This window comes from Neovison vison, chromosome 1 (genome assembly GCF_020171115.1).
Source record: "Neovison vison isolate M4711 chromosome 1, ASM_NN_V1, whole genome shotgun sequence".
NCBI lineage: Eukaryota > Metazoa > Chordata > Mammalia > Carnivora > Mustelidae > Neogale > Neogale vison.
Genome location: NC_058091.1, coordinates 1,749,038 through 1,766,662, shown reverse-complemented (window position 1 = coordinate 1,766,662; position 17,625 = coordinate 1,749,038). Strand labels below are relative to the sequence as shown.

Below are 17,625 nucleotides of genomic sequence, written 5' to 3'. Positions count from 1 at the left end.
GGTCTGTCGCGTGCAAGCTGTTCACAGTTTGAAGAGAGAAGGGAGCCCCGCACGGCGTTTCCCCTCATCAGACTGTCCGGCACGGATCTTCAGGATGTGCTGTTTAGATATAATCACAAGGACCCACTGACCTAAAAGAAAAGGGGGGGGGGAATGATTGGATGATAAATATTGACGATTTTCAGAAGCTGATGTCAGGAAGGACACATACTTTCGAGGGACTAGCATTGGCCGAGGCGGTCTAGCCCTCCTCTAGTGCCCGTGATCACGCTACCAGCAGGCGGGCGACCAGAAGCACGGGAGGGCCCCCCTTCTTGCAAGTAACCGGTTAGCTTGGCACAGCACCCCAAGATGCTGGCGGACGGCACAAGCCTCCTGGCTCAGAGACGAAGGGCTTTGCTGCTCCCAGCACAGCAGGCAATGTCAGTTTCACGTCCACCCCCTGCCCTCGGGGCCCCTCGGTGCTGCGGGATCTTGGGAGACGCGGCACGTGCAGGGGGTCTCTGCAGCTGAGCTGCCCCCGCTCCAAGCCCAGGAGCTCTCTGTCTTTTATAACCTACTCTTTGCCCCCAGGAGACATTATCTTTATCGCACAGGCCAGTGGGAAAATCTGCTGCTTACAGATAAGATGGAGCTGGACCCTCTGTCTCCTGAGGCTGTCCGCTCTATCACCGTCCTTGGAACTGTGGTTGTCACAAAAGCTGTCAGGGCCACTGCCACTAAACATGCAGAAAGCCAGAGACCCAGGAGGACAGTCTCCCAACACTGGACGATATTCCACTTATCACAGATTTATAAACGCGACACTTGAAGTGGCAACCAGACCCGCTTGCTCAAGGCCGTCAAGCATCAAGTTGAAGAGTCGGGATTCACATCAAGGTGGGTCTGATTCCACACTACGCTCTGCACCATACAGCCGGAGAGCCTTCTCCCACACAGGAGCGTCGTTCATCAATAACTAAACGGCACGACTGCCACGAATTCCTGAACTTACCGTGCCCATACCTGTGGTGTTTACCATTTCAGTGACAGACATATTAGCATCAGTCCTTCTACCCGTGTCCGGCATTGTCATCCCATTTCTCAAACGTAGGACACGAAACATAGAAGTAAACTGGCAGTAGAATCCGAATTGTAGCAAGTCTGAGGGCCATCCTTGGGGTGTTCCCTCCCAGCTCTGGAATGCAAAGCCAAGTGGGAGCCACCTCCGTGCCCTCGATCCGTCGCCCTTCAGGCCCTGAGACTTTCAGTGCTACCGCAGGTGGTACTTAATTTTCTTTCTTATAAAGCCAATAATATTATATTCATAAATTTTGATAATTTGGTAATCTAACATAAAAAATTAATCTGGTTTCTGAACAAATTTTATAAGTCATTGTTACATGTGTATTATCTGCAGGGACTTTTATTTGTAACCAGGAAACGGTTTTTTTTTAAAAGTTGTAGTTAAACGTAAAAGAATTATAGTTTATTTTTAGACATGAAGAAAGATTTTACACACTTGAAATGCATGTTTTTATTCCCCGTGTTGATAACTCAGTTTAGTTCTAAAGCTTTTATGCTGTACATGCTTTTTTTTTTTTAAAGAAGCAAAATTGTTGAAATTAAATGTCTAAAAAGGATCAGAAAGAAAAAAGTAGCCAGATTTTTCCTGAGTCTGACCACCTCAAGAAGTGAAAACCACAACAGGAAACCACTGTGACCAAGCACAGGCGCTTGCTGTGTATGTGACATGATTTGGGCTGCAGATCACTAGAATCTTTTCCTCTAACTTTATTGAGGTATAATTAACATGCAATGAACCACGCATATCAATTAAATCCTTTTTTCTCCTCTCCCAGGTGTATGTTTTGTAACTATTTCCTTCCAGACTTGAATAGAATCCTGGCATCTCAATAAAACTGAAACATAAATGTTTCCAAATTAAAACTTCTTAAATTTGTTGTGAAGTTTTACATCTTTAATTTGTATAGAAAAGCAAGATATGAAAACAGAAAAGCAAGATATGCTATATTCTACTTTCGACTAAAACTTTTCAATTTAATAATTGTATCCAACAAAAATAAATTATCCGATTTTGAAAAGTATGTTTCGTAAGGTAGGAATAACTTTTTCATTAGCTAAGAGTTTATTTTAGAAATATTAATTGTATAATGTTATCCTTGAAAATTTGTCCTTCTAGCCAAATGAACTGAGAATGTTTTAATCTATAAAATTCATTTTGATTTGCCTACAAGGTAGCCATAAGTAAGTCTGTATTATTCAACAGTAATAGTTACATTTTGATCATTTAGAACTTGTACGCTCATTTTTTCCATTTAGGAAGAAGAATTGTTCCACAGCATAGAGAAACCTTGAAAATACTATAGTGAAGAGGCAGTCACAAAAGACTACGTATTGCACAATTCTTCTTCTATGAAATGTGCAGAATGGGCACAAAAGCAGAAACAGAAGGATGACTGGCAGGACACCTGCGAGGCTCGTCTACTTCACCCCTCCCTCCCCACTCACACTCCCGAAATGAAACTCCAGGCCCTAGTAAATTCTATCAGATTTTTTGGGTTTGGGAAAGTCAGAGAAAAGAAAAAGGGGAATGCTCCCCAATGATGTTTATGAGACTTGCGTAGCTTTGACATCAAAATCTAACAAGAACAGTATAAGAGACAAAAATGATAGGCCCATCTTCCTCACGCATATGGATGCAAAATTTACACATAAAATATTAACAAATCAAATATAGCAATGTATAAAAAAGATAACACATCTCCAAATTTGGGGTTCATCCCTGGGAGTAGCAAAGTAACAACATTTTTAAAAAGAAGAAAATTATACAATCATAGAATTAATAAAGTATTTGAAAGAACTTAAATGCATTTATGATTTTAAAAAAAAAAGCTCCTAGCAACTGGAAATAGAGTGGTATTCCTTTGTTATGGTGAAGGGTATTTTTTTTTAAAGTATGAATAGAGTGGAACATCACTATTACGACAAAGGGTATTAAAAAAGTTTAATAATGAAATGTTGAAGTCTTTTGATCTGAGATAAGAAAGTAAACAAGTTTTTGATATCACTGCCTTTATTCATCTCAGCCAATTCAATAACAATATAAAGGTTGGAAAAGAGGTAACAAAGCTGCTGTTACATGCAGTTGGAATGATTGTGTACATAGAAAACAAAAATTACTAGCATGAATAAGTGACTTTAGCAATGCTGGTAAAAACAAGGTCACTATTCTAAAATCAATTTCATATCTATGCAGTAGCAATAAACAGTTGGAAAATGAAATGTTAAAAAATATACCATTTGCAATAGCATAAAAATTCAAATATTTAAGAAAAAATCCAAAAAGAAGATTTTTACAGGGTTACAAAGAGAAAACTATGCATTATTAAGAAAAATTAAAGATGGTTGGGGTGGATAAACCATGCGCATGGATTAGAAATGCTTTTATTATAAATATATGAGTTCTCCCCCAAATTGATCTGTAAATCCAATGCCATGCCAATAAAAATTCCAGCTGCATTTTTTTGTGGTAACTGACAATCTGATTATAAAATTTACATGGAAACACAAAGGATCAGGAAAAGCCAAGATGACCTTTAAATAAAAGGCACACAGTGGAAGGGCTTAATCTACCAGGTACCAACATTTATTACAACATTTTGGTAATCAGGGAAGTTTTTTGTGCAGCAATGGACAAGTAGACAGACGGTTTACGGCACAGCAGGCTTACTTCGCAGCCGTGGGAGAAACTCATGAGGACACTCAGAAAAACTGGATCGTCAGCAAGGAAGACTGGAAAACAGAGCTCCCGCCCTGCAACCGTGCACGGCAACGAAGGCCAAGCCCACCGTCTACCCAGTGGGGAGGGTCAAACACTGGCAGATCGCACAAGAGCAAACGTCGGTGGCTCTAGGATACAGAGTCCCCAAAAGAGACTCGCCATGGAAAGAAAGGGGCGCACGGGGAGCTACATGAAAGTTGGAAACTACTGCACCGTGAAGACTAGAAGACGCCACTGAGAGTGGGGAGGCGAGTCACAGAGCGGTCACGCACGAGGCAGAAAGTTTGCCCCCAGGACGCGTCCCCAGTTCCTACAAACCAATCCAGAGATGACAGACAACCGAGCAGAGCAATAAGCACAGGTTTTCCAGAGGCGCGTCACAAAGCGGCATCTCCCGTGCTCCGTAAATGGGTGACGGGAGGGTCGCTCTCACAAATGCAAGAACAAAATGCTAAAGCATCCCGATGTGGACAGCACGAGGGCTCTGGACGGAACGGAGAGCAACCCTTCCCCTGGGCAGGTGGTATGGATCGCGCCTCTCGTGGACCCCAGCAAGGCCACTCCAAGGCACACGCCCAAGCCGGGGAGCATGAAGACCCCACGGAACCGTTCAGAGCCGCACTGTCCTCAGCAGCAAAAGTCGGCACCCGGCCCACGGCTGTCGGGGGGCAGAGATCACCGCCCAGTCATAGCCCGGGACGCTGCCAGCAGCTGAGACGAAAGAGCCGCCACACACGACCTGGCTGATGACTCCTGACCCTCCCTCCCACACACACTGATCTGCTCTTACACACTCCAGAAACACGACAAATGAGCCTGTGCAATTAGGAATCAGGACAGTGTTTAACCTGGACAAGGGATGAAGGGCACTCACGAGAAGAGACGTGCGTGGGGCCACTGGGGTGTTAGGAACCGTCCCTGGTTTTACCTTATGAACAGGAAAGTTTGTGCTGCGGCAAGTGAGCTGGTACTTACGTGACCCAAGCACAGGTGTTCCGGGCACCGGTAGGGTCCTACGTGGAGAGAAAGATCGCTGACGGAGCAGGCACAAGGCGAGCCCAGAGAAGAGAATACCAAGCAGCCGTCAGCCAGGTTTCTCGGCAAGGAAGTGGACATAGAGGGTCCCAACCAGCATTCCCACCACCCCTGTATTTCTTCCCAGAGAACAGATGCCCGGGTGAGAGTGATCCGGGCTTCCGCTTCTGCGTGCCGAAATTCCTGCTCTGTGCCGAGCGCGCGCATTAATTCACTGTGCTTCTTCCCCCAACGCATGGAACCGACACACAGCTATTGTCTAGGTCCATTTAAGTAAACTATACAATAGTAATTCAGCTCTTGTCCCCACGGTTGTCTCCTCAAGGACCCCGTCTGGGGTGGATTCCAGACTCCATCGTGTTTATAAAATCCCCGGAGCGCGTCAGGTGTTTGCACGGATGGCCCGGCTGCTGGGTCCTGCGGGAGGTGTTCTGACTGCAAATATCTCCTGATACCAAACTCTCATTTTGGACATTTTAAAACACTTTCTCCTGGGGTAATTATTGTTGCCCTCCCAGAAAAGCTGTGAAACCTGACAATTTTCCGTTTCCAACAAGGCAGGTACGAGGAGGTCAAGTCTTAACAGAGGAGACACGGACACTTCCTCTTCTATTACTTCTGTAACCTTATCCCGTTTATTAGCTGACACCGTCTATATCTAGGTCTTAAAATTAGCATTTTGTCAGGTGTCACCTCTCATTTTGATTTTTTCATTTAAAACCAGAAGGCAGGCTGGGTCTGGCCCACAGGCTGTGATTTGCTGATTCCCGGCTTTAAATATTAACCTTATTCATCTTAATGCATAGACTGCATGACCTCAGAAATAAAGGTCAGTTGTGGATTTAGGGTGTAGAAAATCCTATGAGACTGGAAGTATTTTAGAAGGTGCCTTTTTAAAGATGAAACTCACCCTGCTTTGCCACTCCTTTTAATTGCCTTGCAACAAATAAACCACATTATTAAACTAAAAAGAAAAATACCATTTGTCGTTAGACTTTGAATGGACATCTCTTCCTGAACTTCTATATTTAAAGAAGTCTTTTTTAGTTAGAACATAATTATCTCACCCATAATTGGGCATACATCTGTTGGATACTCTGTTATATATACTCTTGGCTACAGCCCTTTTAAAGATTTTATTTTTTACTCTATTGCCAGTTCACTAAATTCATAAATTGAAATTCATATTGTCATTTTTTCTTCTTTATTTAATAACTGCGGGGAAAACAACAGTTAAAAATTCCTCCTTTAAAAAAATCTTATTATTGAACCCAGAGCATCCATTTCTGGCATCCCAATGCAAACGAAAGTATAAAATCATAGAAAATTCTTCCCAAACTCGCTGCTAAGATTAATGTTTTAAAAGATGCTAATGATGTCTCAAGTTTCTCGTGGAAACTGCAACCATGAATTATTGAAATTACATAGTACCTAATACTGTTTCTCTCGTGGTGTATTTCTAACTGCACGAGGCTTTACGCTACTAGAGTAAGAGCAACATGGTCTCAGTACGTATTAATATGTAATTATTTTAAAGAATTTAGTATCTAAACAACAAACTGCTTTCATCCAGTCTACAACGTAAGTTACTCTATAACGACAGTATATTTATTCATTTTGTCCTTAATACTTAAGCATATCTCCATTAAACAAACAAAAACCCCTGAAATAAAAAATTGTCGTGTATTTCAAAATAGATACTCAGCTCAAGGGTAATTGGAGACATATTTGAATAACAAAGATTTTTTACATATTTTCTTATTTTCTGACAATTTTTAAAAAAGATTTCATTTATTTATTTGACACAGAGAGAGATCACAAGCAGGCAGAGAGGCAGGCGGGGGTGGGGGGGAGCAGGCTCCCCGCTGGGCAGAGAGCATTATGGGGCTCGATCCCAGGATCCTGAGATCATGACCGGAGCCAAAGGCAAAGGCTTAACCCTCTGAGCCACCCAGGCGCCCCTTTTCTGACAATTTTTGAAAAGACTTTTCTTGTGAAAATTCCACCTAAATTTTGTTCTAGAAAGACAAGAATATTATTACATAATAATTTCACTAAATTAATTACTCAGTTATGTCTGCCTTGTTAACTACCTAAAAAGACTTATGTATCTGTGCTTTACTTTAAAAGAGATTAGGGGCCCCACTGCTCAGGACCATACTACTCTGGACCTCAGGGTTGTGAGTTTAAGCCCCATGCTGGGTGCAGAGATTCCTTAAAAATCTTCAAAAACATTAAAAAAAGAGAATTCTACTTTGGTGAACATACTGGATGGAAAAATTTGTAACTGCCCTACAAATAGTAGGAAAAAGTCAATCCTATTCTCTGAAATTACTCTCAGGTGTGTGTTTGCGATACCAGGGAGAGAGAGATCTCACTGAAGGCTGAACACTGCAGGACTGCCGCCCGCTTACCTTTCAGGACCCTGAGCAGCCTGCCAGTTCTGTAGAAAAGAAAACTGGGTTTTAGAAAGATACTTGACCACTAATGGCCAATGACCGTGTGACCTTCCAACTCAGCTCTATGTGACCCTAAGTCCATGCTCTCCCATCAGCTGGGGCATGACTGCAAACAGAGGGACGAGGTGCCATGGGGGTCACTCAGGAGTGCCCCTCCAGGTCTGTTTTGCGGGGAGCACTTCTGCGGTGGGGCAAGTCGTCCCATGGGAGTAAGCAGCCCCCACTTTTCAGGGCTTCACACCCATTGTGGGACCCAGCGACCCTGCAGGGTTGGTTGTGGCTGAGACGGGGCTTTATGGCTCCCCACCCCGACACAGACTTCTCCAGGCACTGGGGCGAGGGAGAAACAGGGCTGGCCGGTCACTCACCGGCTTTCAAGAGACGTATCGCTTCTACACCATTTCGTTAACCAAAACAAGTCACAGGGCCTTGCCTACCATCACGGGGGGGAAGGTGAAATTGTGTGCTTCGTGGAGGAAAATCAAAACCAGCAAGCAGCTCGGCCGTCTAGGGAGAAGGTTAGGATTTCAACCGGTGGCTACAAGCAGGGATATTCCCAGCGGAGGGAAGATGTGAGCCATAGTGGGGGGGTGTGGAAGCAGAAGCAAGTTTGTGAGATGCAGATGCTTTCCCCTGTGAAGTAGCAGGAGACTGAGCTGTCCAGTGACCAGGCTGTCCAGTGACCGGGCTGAGCTGACCGCACGCGGGGGTGACCGGGGTGATCGCAGCTATGCTGTGACGGCAGTGGCATCTAGGGAAGTTCGGACGGGTGTGAAGTACGTGGAAGAGTGCAGCAAAACCTCAGGAGAGTCCTGAGGGCAAAGAGAAGTGCCTGGGTTAGGGACCAGCAGGACATGCAAAGTGAGAAAGGAGGGAGTTAGGATGACCCTGAATTCAGAGCGCGGAGCCCCGAGTCTGGGGCATTTGGAGAAGGCGGGTGATGGGCGGTGGGGGGGTGGGCTGGAGAAAGAGGGGAAATGAGGAGCAGCCAGACACCCTTGCGTCTTAGAGATGGAAACAACTGGAAAGGGGGCTTAGTAATCTGGGGAGGATAGAGGAGCACTTGTTTTCTCCGACATACAGAGTTACAGCTTAAGCATTCACAGCACGTGATGCACCAAACCCATTACGGACATTGCGCTGTGATGAAAACAGTCACAAAATACAGAGCCAAAACAACACCCCAGTCAGACATTTCTTACAGCTTTCTATTGCTTAAAACTGTCCAAGGCTTCAGAGACTCACTGCAATGTTCTGAACAAATGGAATTTCTAATGTAGTGTCTTTTAATAATTAAAAATATGCATAAAAAGTTAAAATTTTACAAGTTTTCTTTTTTCCACATGCATAATAAGCATGAAAGTTCGGTACGTTCTCACTCACTTTCACATCTTTCCAAAAAAACCCTTCCCTGTACTTCCCTTTTTTCCACGCACGTTTGTGGCCCTACGGTGCCAGTGTTCAAAGTAGAATGACAACATCTCTACAGGCACGGACTCGTGGCGGGCTCATTCACGTGCCTCACTTGAATCTGCATGGTGGATGGTCAGGTAATCCCCACCACGTTGCTTATTTTTTACCAGTGGAAACTGAGTCTCAGAGAGCTGCAAGGATCCATTCACTGTCCTACAATTAGTGTTAAGAGACAGACCTCAAACTTGACAATTTGACTGTTGCCTCCGTGCTACTTTCTCATCCCAACACCTCGGATAACACCTACAGAATTGATTCCCATGCTGGGTCTGGCATAACGGAAACATCTCACTTAGTTGCGACTTCAGGTGTGTGACCTTGGGAAAGTCACAGTCTCCAGGTCAGAAAGGATCTAAAAGATCATTGAAGCTAGTGGGTATGAGCCCTATCAGAATCACTCAGGAACATTCTGGATCCTGATTCAGTGTCTAGGATTGGGTTGAGGGAATGTGTAGGTTTAAAGCATCCTCTGAAATGTGAAGATGGAGTGGGTAATTGATAGCTGAGGAGTAATTACTTGTCTTCAAGTTATGATGATGATGTTTGGAAAGTATGTTTTTGACAGTCCTTGTCATCGCCATGGTCTTCTTCTTTTTTTTAAGACTGAAGAGTGACGGTGTGTGGCGGATGCATGTGTGAGCCAGGGAGGGAGAGAGATCTCAAGCAGACTCTGTGCTAAGCGTGGAGCCCAACGTGGGGCTCGATCTCACGACTCCAAGATCATGACCCGAGTGGAAACCAAGAGTTGGACGCTCCACTGACAGAGCCCCTGCCCAGGTGCCCAACGGTTCTTGTCTTCGAGGTATGCATTGGAAATACTTAGGAATGAAATAAAATAATGTCCGACTTTCCTTTAAAAGTAATCCAGGGATGAAGACAGAGGGCAGAGGGTCCGTGAAGCAGGCTTGTAATGAGTGTGGGAGTGGGGGAGGGTGCGAGAGGGCAGGGGAGCTCTCTATGCTATTATGTCCACGGATAGCATTGAAAATTTTCTAAGGAAGTTACAAAACAATTCAAAAGCTCCCTAGGAATCTCTGATGGCTACCAACTCTCGGAATCTCAGATCCAACCCAAGCACACCACCGTGATTACAGAGGCTCGCTGGCAGCTGGCTCACTTGCACTCAGCTCCGGATAGAGGCAGTGCTGACGAGAACGCACCTACTTGCCCTTCTGGCCAGTGGCGGCCGTCAGGAGACAGTATGACTGAAGTAGGGTGTTCAGAGCACAGCGGACCCTTGATCAGCACAAGGGTTAGGGGCGCTGAGCCCTCAAATAGTCAAGAGTATGTGTATAACCTTTGACCCCCCCCAAACCCAAACTACCCTCAGAAGCCTCTGATAACATAAACAGTGAACAAACACTGTATGCTAGGTGCATGTTGTAAGGTATTCTAATGAAGTAAGCTAGAGACAAGTGTTATTGAGAAAAACCTCAAGGGAAATACGTCTGTCCAACCGCCCTGTAAACCCCCGCGTGCAAGTGGACCATCGCCGTCAAACCCATGTGGTTCAAGGGGCAGGGGTGTAGTGAAGCGAGTGAGAGAGGCTGGACGTCCGCGTCCCTGTGTGAGCCGGGGCTGTCTCACCTGCTGTCTGTCCCTCAAAAACAGGGGCATGTTTTCTAGGTCCTGTCTGGGATTCTAGTCCTTTTCTTTCATTCCCCGTCTATTCTCAGGTAACTGCTCACCTTTCCATGTTGATCTTGGCCCTACAGTTTCCCAATGATGTATCAGGTGTCGGGTCACTTTATTTCATCCTGCTTGGTATTTGGAAGCACTTTTAATTTGAAGAGTCATGTGTTTCTCACATTCTGGAACATTCCCAGCTTTCATTGTTTTAATTTTGCTTGTCATTCCCTTCATTCCTCTGGAATCTTAATTATATTGAACCCTTAGCCTATTGTTCTTGTCCTTCATAGGACTCCCGTCTTTCAAAATCTCCTTGCATTCTACTTTCCAGATGCATTTCTGGGCACATTTCTTCTTTCTCTTGTGTTTATGTCAATCACTACATTTATCATCCCGAGGATATCTACTGGGTTCTTTTTACATGTATGCTTCTTTTATTTCTACTGGTTCAATATTTTACAATTTCTTATCCCTTTTTATGGGTATTATCTCATCATATATTTCTTTGAGTTTCCTATCTCTTTAAAGCTCTTTTCAGGATGTTTTGTATTTTTATTTTGTCTGGAGTGAATTCATCTTTTTAAAAAAATTTTTACTTAAATTTGATTTAGTTAACACATAATGTGGTATTAGTTCCAGAGGTAGAGGTCAATGATTCATCAGTTGCATGTAACACCCAGTGATCATTACATCACGTGCCCTCCTGAATGCCCGTCACCCAGTTACCCTGTCCCCCACCTATCTCCCCTCCAGCAACCCTCAGTTTGTGCCCTATAGTTAAGAGTCTCTTATGGTTTGTCCCTCTCTCCGATTTCATCTTCTTTTATTTTTCCTTCCCTTCCCCTATGTTCACCTGTTTTGTGTCTTGAATTCCACATCTTAGTGAGGTCATATGATAATTATCTTTGTCTGACTGCTTTATTTCACTTAGCATAATACCCCCTAGGTTCCATCCACATCATTGCAAACAGCAAGATTTCATTCTTCTTGATGGCTGAGTACTATTCCATTGTAGATATACATACCATCATTCATCTGTCCATAGACATCATCTGGGCTCTTTCCACAGTTCGGCTATGGTGGACATCGCTGCTATAAATGGGGTGCAGGTGCCCCTTTGGATCACTATGTTTGTCTCCTTTGGACAAATGCCCAGTTCAATTGCTGAGTTGTAAGCAGCCATTGTTTACATGAACTGTTTGTTCTACTTTTTACTTTTTGGGGAACCTCCATACCATTTTCCAAAGTTTGCATTTTCACCAACAGTGTAAGAGGGTTCCCCTTTCTCTGCATCCTCGCCAACACCTGTTGTCTCCTGACAGGCTAATTTCAGCCTGCAGTGAATTCATCTTCCAGTTGCTACTTTTGATGGAACAACAGTGTTTTGTTTGTGTGTGTTTTGGAATGTTGGGTTGGTCAACTCATCCTAGGTGATGCTTCCTTCATTCTCTCTTTCTTTCTTTCTCTCCCTCTTGGCGCCTCTTTGCTCACCCCTCCTGGCTAACAAAGGTCTTGACCTGGTCCAAGGGGGGCCTTCATCCCGGAGCAAGGAGTGTTGTCCTGGCAGGAGGTATCCGGATGCATGAATGTGTGGCTTAGCTCAGGTGCTGCTGGGATGGCTGGGTCTGCTTCCTCCCCCGCCTGTGGGCGCTGTCATCCCCACTGGCCAATGCGACCCCGCCTCCTTGTGGGATCTGTCCGCCCTGGGCCCCGAGTCCAGCAGGACAGCTTTCCAGCTCCTTCTCCCCCGTGCACTCGTGTCCAATGCAGATCCTCAGGGATGTCTGGCTGTCTTGAGTACCCTCTAATTTTACCATTTTCTCTGTCCTTCAGCTATCATTAGTGTATCCTTGAGCTGGGGCACCGGTGCCTTCTTGAGCACAAACACCATGTTAAACCAAAGCCTCAGGCTAGATTTTCACTTCTCACAAGAGTTTGCAAACATCAGCAACTTTAAAAATGTTTAAGTTGTACTGCATTCCCCAAAGGAAACACCTATAATTTGGTATTTTTGATTTTTAGAGACGTCAGTGGATAGAGGAGAGGCCTGGGCGATGACTGAAATCTTCCGCTTCCAGGTTTCCCGCGGACAACACATTTCTCCACATTTACTTCTCTTGGTCTCTCCAGTTCTTACTGCTGGTAAAGTATTTAACAGTCCGTGTTCCCTCCGTCTGCTCGGTCTTATCATTTGTTCAAATAAAACGTAATGGGAGTCTGCATTCGAAAGTATGTTTCCTAACAAAATTATATATACTCTATATACCAACATACGTTATATGTATAATTTATATTGTTTATGTAAATAATTATATGGCACATTTTATTTATATATTATTATTATAATATGTAACTACATCATACAGTATGTGTTTGGATACATATATATCATACCCACTTTCTGGCAGAGAGTTTGATATATTTGTACCACTCGTTTCTTCTAAGGTCTGTTAAATTCCTGATTTTCTTCCTGACGCTTTCTATTTGTGGAAGCCTGTGGACAGTGGGGCAGGAGTTGGGTTAGCCACACTAGCTCACCTTCGAGCCTTGTTTTGACGGAATCTCTTGCGTTCTCTTCGCTTCTAGGGAGCCAATGGCAGCCAGTGGCCGGAGGCCTGGGCAAGCCATTCCCGGAGACCAAGACCCCATTGGAGGGATGATGCAAACATGCCTTCTTCCAGCCTTGCTGTCTGGAGCTACACCTTGTATTATCTAGAAAAAAGGGGAAAGGCTGTGTGGAAACCATGTGTGGCCTCCATGCTGTGGCGTCTGCCCTTGGAAAGACCACTCACTGGAACAAGGGTGCTGGGCTGTGTGCCGTGCCCCGGGGTAGCCTCCACTGCAGTCAAGGGTTACTCATCCAATGTCTGGGGTGCGCTGGGCACAGGGCTATGCTTGGTGCTGGGAGCCGGGGATAAGCTGAGTCAGAAAGACGGGTCCTGGGCACCAAGCGGCCAAAGGCAAACCAAGGAAACATGAAGTAATTCTACAACACATTAAGGGTTAGTGACCCGTGCTCACAAGCTACAGTTCCCCTCTCACACCTTATGCCCACACACAGTCTACTTCCTTTGCATTCAGTGGAAATACCTTCTTTATCTATTTAAGATCTGGCATCTTTTTTTTTTTTTTTTGCAGCATTATCTTAAATTTATAAAATGCTAACAAACACATTCAACCAGATGTCTGAGTTGGTAAGATTAAATTCCTATTTTAAGGGCTTTTTGTATCTCTGCTCTGTTTCCTGAAAATTCTAACAGGGAACCTAAAACTTGGCTGTCAAGAACATGGCAATATAATGCAGGAAGAATTTAAAGATACATTCCTCCATTTATCAGTAGTAGCACATACCCTCCATACTTCTAGAGACTTAATCCTTTGGAATCTCTCTCTTTTTAAGAATTAAATTAACAAGACTGACCTTCTTAGCCATGGGGTTAGGCAGAGAAGAGTCTGCTTATTTAACTTTCTATAAGCAACTAGATTAACTTTTACTCTTTGAGGCTACTGTGGAAATCATCTCCCCCAGGAAGTTTGCTCTTTGTAACTTTATTATGGCCCTTTACTTGAAGTCTTATTTAAAGACCATCCTCTGAACTCACAGACCTAGCTAAAGGGATCTTAAGATGATCCGCACAATTTTAGGATTCAAATATTTCAAAATTAATTTACTGAGATATGAAATTTGTTGGTGGCTGGAAAACTAAATGACCTATAGCTCATTAAGCATAGTTGATATATGTACCATATTTGTACCATTTCTTCTTCTGAGATGATTAAGCTCTTAATCTTTCTATTGGCATTTTCTATTTTCCAACGCTTGGGAAAATTGGGGCAGGAATAGGCTTATTTCATTTGGTTGGTCTTAGAACCTGGTTTTCATTAATATTAAAAAAAATTCTTTTAAGTTCAGAGTTTAACCAGAATTTTAAAATATTATTACTTATTTGTTCCCATCACATTACACTTTAAGGTTTTAAATAGCTTTAAGTTTTAGAGGACTCAGAAATATTTTGTAGATCAATGCAGATTTAAGCAGGAGCTGTGACTCTCTAAGTGTAACTAAAAATAACACTGTAAAAAAGAAAACTAAGGGGGTTGCCTGGGTAGCTCATTGAGTTCAGCCTCTGCCTTGGGCTCAGGTCATGATCTCAGGGTCCTGGATTGAGCCCCGCATCAGGCTCTCAGCTCAGCGGGGAGCCTGCTTCCTCCACTCTCTCTCTCTGCCTGTCTGCCTGCTTGTGATCTCTGTCTGTCAAATAAATAAATAAAATCGTTAAAGAAAAAAAAAAAAGAAAGCTATTAGTCAAATATGAGGTAAAAAATAAATCTTAAAACAGACATATAGATGACACAGATTTTCTTTTTCAGCCCTGCCCAGCTTTGCTCCCCTTCAGCCTCGTTGCTGGTCCCACATCTTGGTTTCTCTATGAGCTGGAGTAAAGGATCAATCCTGCACGAATTTATTGTTATACAGCATTTCTTGAGTAGCGGTTAGGTCTGATTTCTTAAATGTATCAGAAAGAACTCAGCAGCACACTGAAAATGGAAGATAGTGTCCGATTATTTTTATAACTGGTATCAGAATTAACACAGGGGTCAGTGTATTACCTTCAGGTCTTGAACAATGTCGGCCTGAACGTCTTCATGGCCTGAACGTATCCGGGTTCTCCCGAATTTAGGAATCCTAGGTATTCTGTGGGTTTCGGGTGGCTTTTCAACCTTCGTCGGTAGAGCAGTGCTGGTCGCGATCTACTAGGACTTGCAGTTTGGATAGTAATATGCCGCTCACACGTAACACAAATGGGGATCTCTAAGGAGACTCGTGAAAACCATGATAAACATTAAGAGCCTTCTGTGTGTCCCGCGCCACACTGCAGGCCTTCCGAGCCTGCCGGACGTGTTTTATCTCAAAGGGCAGCTCATACTCGCTTTCTAGCAACGCCGGATTCTGTCCAGCGGGACCTCGCGTCCTTACTTTGGACACCAAGTGTCCTCGCCAGCCCTGCGGCTGAGTCATCCTGCAGGAGGAGAGAGGGTCCGGGTAAGGGCATCGTCAGGAGTCCAGCCCCGATGGTGAGGCTGACAGCACGGGCGCGCGTGCCATCCGGCCAGACGGTGCGGAGCCCTGGGGACACCACGACGGTCACTACAGACGCGTAACCGAACAAACAGGAAGCCCGATGTGAGTCTGTCACGAAGCCCCGAACTCCGCGGCCCGAAGGCGGGGTGCCAGGACACCGAGACGCCGTCCGCGCGCGTCCGCCGCCGGAGGGTCCCCGCCGAAGTCCCCGCTGTCTGGTCTCGAGGCCGCAGAGCACACGGCTGCGGGACTCCCTCCGCCGGCCCTGGCTCCGGCCGCGGGCCCCGGGCCGAAGGGCCTCCTCGGGCAGCCGCGCTGCAGAACGCCCGGGACAGGAAGGCTGAGGACAGCCCCGCGCGGAGGACCCCAGGGTCTCCCCACAGGAGAAGAGGCCGACGGGCAGGGACAGAAGTTCTCTGCGGCCCGGAGACGGGACGGACAAAAGGAAGAGGCTCCGTCAGAGGGAACTCCGATTCCCATCCCCGAGCTGCGGCGTCTCGGAGACCAAGGCTTTGGGTCCAGCACGTCGCGGATCCAGGAAGAGCCCAAGGTCACCGGCCTGAGCGCGGCGCGGAGGGAAGGGTCTGCGGGGCGTGTTCCGAGGTCAAGACCGGTTTCCGGAGGAGGGGCGCTGGGGCCGCGACCCGGAGACGGACGGGACCAACACGCGGTCACTCCGGGAAACCTGCCGCCGAGACGCACTGGAGGCCTGCGCGGTGCGGGGGCGTGCGGGGGCGTGCGGGGGCGTGCGGGGGCGGCCGGGGACGCGAGCGCTCCCCTCTCGGGACCCCGCGGGACGCAGGGTGTGCGACGAGCGGCGGCTCCCGTCGCAGACACGGAGCGCGCCGGGCGCCGCGGCCGCACGCAGGACACGCGGGGTCGCAGCAAGGGCTCCAAGAGCGCGCGCCGGGGAGCGGGGGAGCCCGGGGCACCCCCCTGCGAGGCACCCCCCTGCGAGGCACCCCCCTGCGAGGCACCCCGCGCGCCCAGTCCCCGTCCTCAGAGGGCAGCTCCGGAAGGCGCGCTCGGACTGGACACCGGCGACAAGGGCATCACCTGGAAGGACACATCAGTGACCCCCACGCCCCCGCGGGGACCCGGGCGGGCTGAGAAGGAGGCAGAGCCGCCGAGGCCGGTCCCCACCGCGGTCTGCGCTCGCCCACGCGGACTTCTGCCCGCGCTCTTCTGCCCCCCGCCCTCGGCCGCCCGCACCCAGCCCCCGCCCGGCCCCGCGCGCCCGAGCTCAGCCCCGCCCGGCCCCAGCACCCCGCAGACCTAGCCCGGTTGGACTCCGCCCCGCCCGCCGCGACCCAGCTACCTTCGGAACCCGGCGGCGTCCGAGCCCCGCCCCCCGCCGGAGCCCCGCCCCCCGCCGGAGCCCCGCCCCCGGCCCCGGCGCGCGCGAGGTGAGGCGCCCGGCGCGCGGAGGCCTGCCGGCGGCCGGCGCAGCAGCACCTAGCGGAGGCCGCCCGAGGTGCGGCGGCGCGGGCGCGCGGGGGCGGGCACGCGGGCGCGCGGGGGCGCGCACGGCGGGCGGGGCGGGGCGGGGCGCGCGGGCGGCGCGTGCGGGCGCTCGGGCGCACACCGGCCGGCGGGGCTGACGCGGGGCGGGCCGGCTGAGGCGGCTGAGGCGGCTGAGGCGGCTGAGGCGGCCAAGGCGGCCGAGGCGGCCGGGAGCCCGGGAGCCCGAGGCGGCGGCGGAGCCCGCGGAGCCCCGGGCGCGGCGCGGGGCGGCCGAGCGCGGGGAGAGCCGGGCCCGCGGACCTGTGGGCGCGCGCGGTCCCACCCGGCCCGGCCCCGACCCCCGCGGCGGCGCGGGCCGAGGAGCGCGGCCGGGAGGATGTCGGCGGGCGGCCGCGACGAGGAGCGGCGGAAGCTGGCCGACATCATCCGGCACTGGAACGCCAACCGGCTGGACCTGTTCGAGATCAGCCAGCCCACCGAGGTGAGCGCCCCTCCCCCCGCCGGGCCCCTCGCGCTGCCCCTCCCGGCCGGCGGCGCCCCCGCGGGGACCCCCTCCGACCCCGCCCCCGGGGCCGCGCCCCGCGCCTCACGACCCGGGGGGGCCCCGCGGGGCGGCGAGGCGGCGCGGCGCGGTCACCTGTGCGCGGGGCCGGGGGGGGGGGGTCGCGGGCCTGGGCGGCATCGGGGGCGGGGTCGCG

The 17,625-nt window shown here is 48.5% G+C and overlaps 1 protein-coding gene and 1 long non-coding RNA gene across 16 annotated transcripts in view; one reads left to right on the top strand and one right to left on the bottom strand.

Annotated features, from left to right (window-relative positions):
• Positions 1-6,789: 6,789 nt before the first annotated feature.
• Positions 6,790-16,122, bottom strand: LOC122902620. The gene is made up of 3 exons (XR_006383835.1): positions 14,992-16,122; positions 12,919-13,092; positions 6,790-8,090 (listed from the first exon to the last, which is right to left on the bottom strand). It is a non-coding gene; the product is annotated as an uncharacterized LOC122902620 (long non-coding RNA).
• A 1,143-nt stretch (positions 16,123-17,265) lies between these two features.
• The window catches only part of AFDN (afadin, adherens junction formation factor), a 128,942-nt gene continuing 128,582 nt past the window's right edge, over positions 17,266-17,625 (top strand). For all 15 annotated transcript variants that reach the window (XM_044242332.1, XM_044242373.1, XM_044242355.1 and 12 more), the window contains exon 1: positions 17,266-17,408. In XM_044242332.1, the coding sequence (XP_044098267.1) occupies positions 17,304-17,408 (105 nt within the window). In that variant the 5' untranslated portion in view covers positions 17,266-17,303. The remainder of the gene's footprint in view (positions 17,409-17,625) is intronic.